Raw genomic sequence first — 7,590 nt, 5'->3', positions numbered from 1 at the left:
CGCGTGAGAGTGAGCCAGACTGCTTCTGAGTTTCTCTCCGGTGTGTATGGATGCGGCAGCACCTCTCCCCCTCCACGTCTGCGGCGATCCACACGCGTTGCGAGGGCGTAGCCACACCACGCGTGGGAGGAACCAAAACGTTAGATGACGAACACCTCGCACGGTGCTGAAAGCACTCCTAAGTAGCGCCTTTAGGGCACCCAACAGGACAACTGCTCTGCCTGCGATTCCCATCGAGATGTATTCATCCTCGTGTGCCTCCCTCTTGATTTGCCTGTGTTCGGCGCACGTGCTTCACCTCATCCTATTTTAGTGGTCCTCCCCCTCCCCTTCTCCTCCTCTGCGACACCTTCCCTTCAACACTTGCCACAACCTGTCGGCGCGCCCTTCTCCCTCCTCTCGCCATATCCTGCCCTACTTCGACAACTTGGGAAACTTACACGTGCGCGTGCATGCGGCCGTGTTGAGCCTCACCCATACCCCACACGCGGACATACATCTGCGCCGCTCCTCACTTTCAGCAATACCAATTTGGGCATACACACGTACACAAGCGCACTTCCATCACCAGAACTCTTTCCACAGGACCACCACCCTTTTACAGCTTTCCCCAACACGAGAAATGACTGGAGAAATCAGCGAGAAGGCCTTCCCTCTTTCGACGGATCGCCTAAGCCAGACCATCCTCGATCTCGTGCAGGAGGCGAGCAATGCCAAGATGGTGAAGAAAGGCGCCAACGAGGCCACCAAGGCCTTGAACCGCGGCATTGCGGACCTGATAGTGTTGGCGGGTGACACGAACCCGATTGAGATTCTCCTGCACCTCCCCCTCTTGTGCGAAGACAAGAACGTCCCGTACGTCTTCGTGCCGTCCAAGACGGCGCTTGGCCGTGCGTCGCAGGTGTCTCGCAATGTCGTGGCGCTAGCCATCCTTCAGGGCGAGAACAGCCCTGTTGCTGCGAAGGTCCAGGCAGTGAAGCTCGAGATCGAGCGGTTGCTCTGAGGTGGTTTTCCTTGCTTTTCTGGTTTTGTGTGTTCCCTGGGTTTATGTTCTATTTGTTGTTGCACTCGAGCTAAGACTGCCGTGCGACGGCGCCTCCTGGTGAGCAAGGATGGCCAATATGCGAGGCTGCGCGGTGTGCGTGTCGCCGCTCATGCGAGAGTTTTCCAGCGGCGGCGGCGGCGGCGGAAGTCCTGTGGTGCAGTTTGATCGAAGAAGCGCTAACGATATTTTTGTTTTCGCTTGTTAAAGTGAGAGAACGATAAAGAGACGCTGTCTTCTGTGATTCTTCGCTAGAGTGGCCAAACGGGAGGAAGAGGGAGACAGCAGCGGCAGCAGCGGCAGCGGCAGCCGAAACGTGCACACCGCTATGCAGCCACGAAAGTCGAACCAGAAGAGGGGCCCCCACTCCCTTCCCCTTCGCTTTGGTGGTGGTACGTTTTCTCCTATATGCCTCGCATTTTTGCTGCTGTCGATGGCTCTCGTCTATCACTGTGTGTCTGTGCCAGGAATGTGGGCATTCTGCGTCGCCCGGTGCACTCGAAGCCCCTCCCTCTCCCTCTCTCCCGTCATTCCTGTGGTCCTGTGATGAAGAATACGGAGATGCCTTGGCCGGCACGCGAATGGGAAGTCTCGCGTGTGTGTCGGCGCGCGGCTACTCAGTCCTGAGGCGTCGTTACCTTTTCCTTCTCTGTAATTCCGAGTGAAGATTAATCGGTGTAAGAAGCTCAGCCAAATAAAAGGCGCGCAGTGTGGGTAGGCGAACCAGGCTAACCGCCAACCGAATCCGGTCCTCCGGAGAAGCGGTTTCTCTCTTCGTGTACTTGACTCACGGAGGTCTCTTGGCGCAGCCGTGGCACATGTTGGCGGCGCCGACACTGAAGGATTGGTTCTACAGGTTGTAGACGGGTGCGAGACAGATGATGCGTGCCCTTAACCTTCCACAGGAGCGTCTCTCTTTCCCACTCCTCGCCACCTCTGCGCGACAGGGTGCTGTTGTTGCTCTTCTCAGCGCTGTATTTCCAGTGCTGAACCCACCGGTAGAAGGAAAGGGAGTGGAAGGTGGTCGAGAAGCTTCTGCCCTTTTGTGAAGCGCCACACACGCGGCTCATACGTCCCAGGTTTGTTTTGTGTGCGCAGCTCTCACATGTACATCGCTCTCCCTCCACCCCCACTAGTATCCGCCTCTGCCGACTTTTCTGTGTCCTTTCTTTCACAGCCACGGAGGGCTTCGCAGTGCCTGTCGTCGTGCGTGTGTCTGCGCGTGTATGCGTCCGTCTTGAATACGCGGCTGTCCTACATCGCTAACCGCACGCGTGCTCTCTCACTATATCACTCGCATTTAATTCGCCGCATCGAAACCACGCACCCAACTGCACCACACACACACACACAGAGGTAGCATGTCTTGCACAGCAAAGTGCAGCGGCTACGCCTCTCTGCGCGCCGAGTGCGCACGGGAGCCGTGCATGGCGAATGGCATGTGTGCTCTGCTGAACCCCAGTATCTCGGACTGCGCCTCGTGGTGCTGCACGAGCCGAAGCGGGTACGTCTTTTTCCTTGTCGTGTTCTTCTGCGCCGGGACGTTTGCTTTGTGCGCCTCCTACTACCTCTACCGCCTTCACCAGATCAACGTCGAGGGCGGTGCCGTGCAAGAGAACGGCGAGGCTGTGGTGGTGGCCGAGCCGCCGACAGAGGAGGAGATGGCCGCGGCACGCCGCAAGAAGCGTACTGTCGTTGTGGACCCGGCACTGCTTAAGGAACTCGAATCCAAGCATTGAGCAGGGAAGAGGTGGGATAGATGGTGGGGCAGAGCGGAGGGGCGCAATCACCTCTATCCTCCCCTGTTGTGTTCTCCATGCCTCTCTCTATCTGATGCCCCCATCGCTGATCTATAATTCAACTGCGTTGCGCGTCTGCGCTTGTGCGCAAAACTGGGCCGTTGCCGTACAATCGATGCGTTGCTGCCTGTTTTCTCTCTTCCCCGTCTTCCTCTTCCCTTATCACCGGAGGGATGGCGAAGTCGGAGGTGTTGAGCGCGTTGATGTGCGTCGGTAAGGGTTTGGATTCTTCTGTGCGGGTTCCAACCGGCGCCTTGGCGGCGCCCCCCCCCTCCCCTCCCCTCCCACCCCCGCGTTCGAATGGCAAGACTTACACAGCGCCTCTTCTGCTGTAGGAACCCCGGCAGCACCACACGGCGTATGCGTCTCGGCTTGTTGTAGAATCCCTCTTTCCCTTTGGGGCCTCTACCTTCTTGCGCACGCTTGCCGCGCTGCAGCTTCGCGGACACTCCTCATTTCCTTCCTCTGTCCTCGCTGCAACCTCTCCACTCCTCCTACTGTGTGACAGGGACATCACTAATTCGCGGTCCCTGGGCTGCCGCCTGCTGCAGACCGCAATGGGAACTCCGATACTCGATAGCGCCTGTCAAGTCTATCACCGAATGCAGCGCAGCTAAGTCCAGACACCACCACCTGTCATGGCCCCCACCACGATGAAGCACCTTGACTCCCTCTTCCCCTCTTCCTCTGCCCCCTTCTCGTGTGTGTGCGTATGTCTTACTAGGTTTGCGCAGAGCTTCGTTTCTCCGTCTCCTCTCCGCCCCTTCAGCACATCTGTTTCTATCATCGCCTTTTCTTCGTCTGTGCGTCCTCCCTCCCCCATCTCTCCCACCATCCCTCCGTGGTGCAACACTCCCGTGCGCCCGTCGTACAGACACAGACACACGTCGCACATCTTGTATTCTGTGCTCGCGTGCCACCATATTCTGCCCTCTCTCTGCACGTACACATACTTGTTTGCCTGAACAAGTGTCTTCTATAGCTAACCACTGCCGCAGCCTCCCTCTGTTCCTCGCGCGCAACGTCCCCTTGTCCGCCATCCTTTCTCCCCCCCCTACTCTCGGCTCAAAAACTCATCGGTAATGGAGGTGTCAGCACCCGGCAAGGTTCTCATCCTTGGTAGCTACCTTATTGTAGAATCGTGTACCCCGGCCAATGTCGGCATCTCGATCGGCGTAAACGCGCGCTTCACGACGCGCATCTTCAAGGTTGAGCCCGCAACGACCGGCGTTTCGAGGCAAACCACGGTGCACATGAGCTCGCCGCAGTTTCGTCAGTCATTCTGCTTCGTCGCCGACACGTCAGTGCCCGGTACCGTCGCGGTGAAGCAGACGGAGGGGTCGGAAAGCCCTTTTATCTTCAACGCTGTCCTCTACTCTGTGGCAGCCGCCCAGTCACTGGGCAGCAGCACCGATGGCGAGATTTGGGTGGAGCTCCTGGCTGACAATGACTTTTACAGTCAACGCAACTATTTGGAGAGCCAAGGGAAGGACGTGAACGTGGCCAATCTGCGCGCCCTCCCACCCCACCTGCCGCTGGTCGGTGCCGTCTCCAAGACCGGCTTGGGGTCGTCTGCGGCCATGACGACCAGCATCGTGGCGTGCCTGTGCCACCACTTCAATGCGGACGGGTGCTCACACGAGTACGTCCATCGCATCGCCCAGATTGCCCACAGTGTCACACAGGGCAAGATCGGCAGCGGCTTCGACGTGTACACCGCCGTCTACGGCACGTGCGCCTACCGCCGCTTTCCTGTGAGCCGCGTGTCGATGATGCTGGACAGTGCTCAGCAGCCGACATCGGTGGAAGTAGAGACACTGAGGCGGTGTGTGGACATGGAAGAGGTGTGGGTGCCGCCCGAGCCGTTCCGCCTACCGCCTGGAGTGAAGCTGATCCTCGGAGACGTACACCAAGGCGGCTCCAGCACTCCTGGCATGGTCGCCAAGATCATGGCGTGGCGCAAGTCTGTCGCTGACACCCCAAACAACCTTTGGGAGCAGCTGCGTCGCAACAATGAGGCGTACATCGCCGCTCTGCGTCGCATGATCGACGAGGCGGCAGCGAAGCCGGACGTCTACGCGGCTTCCATGGCGGCGCTCCAGCAGGTGCCCTCGCTGCCGCTGTTCAAGGCAGACGGCGAGTCAATGCAGTGCATCGTCGAGGCGTCCCGCTGCGCAGCCCGTAGCCGTGCCCTCCTACGGGACATGGGCATGGCCGCGGAGGTGAAGGTGGAGCCGGTAGAGCTGACCGATCTCTTGAACGACACGGCGACTCTGCCGGGTGTGTTCGCGGTCGGCTGCCCTGGCGCCGGCGGCTACGACGCCGTGTTCGCCCTCGTGCTCGGTGACGAATGCGCCGCTGCTGTGGAGGCCTTTTGGGAGCACTACGCTACAATGAATGTCTGCCCGCTCCTAGTGCGCGAAGATCCGAGTGGCCTGCTCGTCCAGCCCCCACCCTGAGGTGTTGCAGAGGTAGCAGAGCATGAATGCTTTTCGCACTGCCAGGGCTGTGTGGCATGACGTCGTCGGCAGAGAGCTGGATACAGCAACAATACGACTTGCACGGCGCCGCTGCAGTACGGTTTCGCTTGTGCTCTTAACCCTTTTCACCGCTCTCTCTGGAAGCACATGTATGCGTGGTGATTGTTGCATTCTAAGGCTGTATGATAACGTACACGTGCGACCGCGGGAGACCGATTACCACTCATATTTTACTGCCTTGGCCACAACAGCAGTCAAACAACAAGTTGCTTTCCAGGGCGATGTGCGGCACCCCACCTCCCAAAGGCGCCCGGGCCTCCCGTTGCCCATAATGCTGCATCGAGTTGTCTCGAGCTCTTCACATGTGCGGCTCTCTTCACCACCGCCACCTTCGTCTCGCTTCATGTGCGGTATGCCCGTGCGCCACTGCCTGCATCACGCGCGGCATCCGCCGCCTCTTGCCTCGCTTATTGCTCCTTCATACGTTTGCGCCTCACTTTCTCGGTGTCGGCACCGCCATCATCGCTGTCGATGAACGTGAACCAATCGCCATGCGCTCCACCGCCCACGTCAGCCTGCCGCGCAGATACACCCATACACGCACACACGCATACCGTCTACACACACGCATACGTCTGCGCCCTGTACCGCATAGCACATCATCATCTCGCAAGCACCTCTACGCCACTTTTCGTCATCATGCTCGAGGCTCAGGTCCAGTACGCCAGCCTGTGGAAGCGTCTGGTCGAGTGCATCAACGGGTTGGTGAATGAGGCGAACTTCGACTGCAACCCGGGAGGTCTGTCCATTCAGGCCATGGACTCCAGTCACGTCGCCCTCGTGCACATGCTGCTGCGCGACGACTGCTTTGTCAAGTACCAGTGCGAGCGCAACATTATCCTTGGACTCAACCTTGCCTCCCTCTCCAAGGTGCTGAAGATCGTCGACGGCAACGACAGCCTCAGCCTGCGTCACGACGATGACTCGGACGTGGTCACCCTCACCTCCGAGAATCCGGAGAAGACGCGCAAGTGTGAGTACCAGCTGAAGCTGCTCGAAATCGAGGCGGAGTCGATGGGCATTCCTGAGATGGACTACCGCAGCACTGTCACACTCAACTCCGCCGAGTTCGCGAAGATTGTGCGCGACATGCAGGTCTTCGGCGACACTGTCACTATCGCCATCAGCAAGGAGGGCGTGAAGTTCAGCTCATCGGGTGATGTTGGGCAGGGCTACACATTCCTTCAGGCCGCCGGCGTGTCGGACCGCAGCGCCAAGTCGGAGGTAAAATCAGAGGTGAAGGCGGAGGCCCGGGAGGAGGACGAGCACGAGCCCATCTCTCGCAAGTACAACAAGACGGAGGGCGGCAACTGCGCCATTGGGGTCGAGGTGGCGATGGAGGAGCCCATCACGCTCTCCTTCGCGCTCCGCTTCATGGGCATCTTTGCAAAGGGCTCGACACTCAGCGAGCGCGTCACGCTCAAGTTTGCCAAGGACAGTCCTTGCATGGTGGAGTACGGCATCGACAACGTCGGTTACCTTCGCTATTACCTGGCGCCCAAGGTGGACGATGCGGAGTGAAGGCGGCGTATGGATGAGTGTAGCAGAACGAAGTGGTGAGAAAAGGCTATGTGCTACGAAGGCCCCTCCCCCCTCCGCTGTAGCGCGTGTGCGGTCAACACGTGGTGCTACCACACGCACTGTCCTCTCCCTCCTCCACACTCTCCTCATGCCTCCCGCTTTCACACCGAGTTCTCGTGACCGTTGTTGGTTTCTTCTTTTACATCGACTGGACTGTCTCTCTGTGTGAGCGCGTCTTGTCTCCCCCCCCCCCCCCCGATCCTGCAGGCTCACAGGGGTCATCTCCACCCACCCCCTCCTCACTGGCTACCGCTTCCATGGGCTCTCCCTCCCCTCTCCCTCAATTTCATAGACATAGAAAACTGCCTCTCTCAGACACAAATCTGGCACATCATGACGCCTCGCTGCCACTGGTGTACTATAATGCTCTGTTTGGCTTCCTGTCCATTTCGGCGGGAGGGCCACCACGCAGAGCGCGTTGCCACCGGGAAAAGGCGCTGAGGGGCGGGTGCGTGTTCATCCTTGAGAAGGTGTGTGCGATACACGCCCTCTCCCCCCCCCCTCCTTAGGCCCAACGGGCTGCTAAGAGGTGCGTTGAGAGGGAGGTGAAGGGCGAGATGAAATTCTTCAGCTGACGTTGCACACGCGCAGAAGCGGATGCGTGGAGGGGGAGACCGGAGGAGGAGGA

The 7,590-nt window shown here is 59.0% G+C and overlaps 4 protein-coding genes across 4 annotated transcripts; all 4 read left to right on the top strand.

The window, feature by feature from the left end:
* Positions 1-622: 622 nt before the first annotated feature.
* LMXM_15_1470 (NPH2/RS6-like protein) lies at positions 623-1,003 on the top strand (the record flags this gene model as incomplete). Its single annotated transcript, XM_003873621.1, has 1 exon — positions 623-1,003. The coding sequence occupies one exon, from the start codon at positions 623-625 to the stop codon at positions 1,001-1,003; it is 381 nt and encodes a 126-aa protein (XP_003873670.1).
* Positions 1,004-2,403: 1,400 nt separating this feature from the next.
* On the top strand, positions 2,404-2,781 carry LMXM_15_1465 (conserved hypothetical protein; the record flags this gene model as incomplete). Its single annotated transcript, XM_003873620.1, has 1 exon — positions 2,404-2,781. The coding sequence occupies one exon, from the start codon at positions 2,404-2,406 to the stop codon at positions 2,779-2,781; it is 378 nt and encodes a 125-aa protein (XP_003873669.1).
* A 1,142-nt stretch (positions 2,782-3,923) lies between these two features.
* LMXM_15_1460 (phosphomevalonate kinase-like protein) lies at positions 3,924-5,300 on the top strand (the record flags this gene model as incomplete). Its single annotated transcript, XM_003873619.1, has 1 exon — positions 3,924-5,300. One exon carries the CDS (start codon positions 3,924-3,926, stop codon positions 5,298-5,300), a length of 1,377 nt encoding a protein of 458 aa, XP_003873668.1.
* A 720-nt stretch (positions 5,301-6,020) lies between these two features.
* Positions 6,021-6,902, top strand: LMXM_15_1450 (proliferative cell nuclear antigen (PCNA),putative; the record flags this gene model as incomplete). The annotated part of the gene is made up of 1 exon (XM_003873618.1): positions 6,021-6,902. The coding sequence occupies one exon, from the start codon at positions 6,021-6,023 to the stop codon at positions 6,900-6,902; it is 882 nt and encodes a 293-aa protein (XP_003873667.1).
* Positions 6,903-7,590: the final 688 nt, after the last annotated feature.

Source organism: Leishmania mexicana, chromosome 15 (assembly GCF_000234665.1).
Source record: "Leishmania mexicana MHOM/GT/2001/U1103 complete genome, chromosome 15".
Lineage (NCBI taxonomy): Eukaryota > Euglenozoa > Kinetoplastea > Trypanosomatida > Trypanosomatidae > Leishmania > Leishmania mexicana.
Note: the sequence above shows the minus strand (reverse complement) of the source record. Positions and strands in the feature narration are given on the sequence as shown.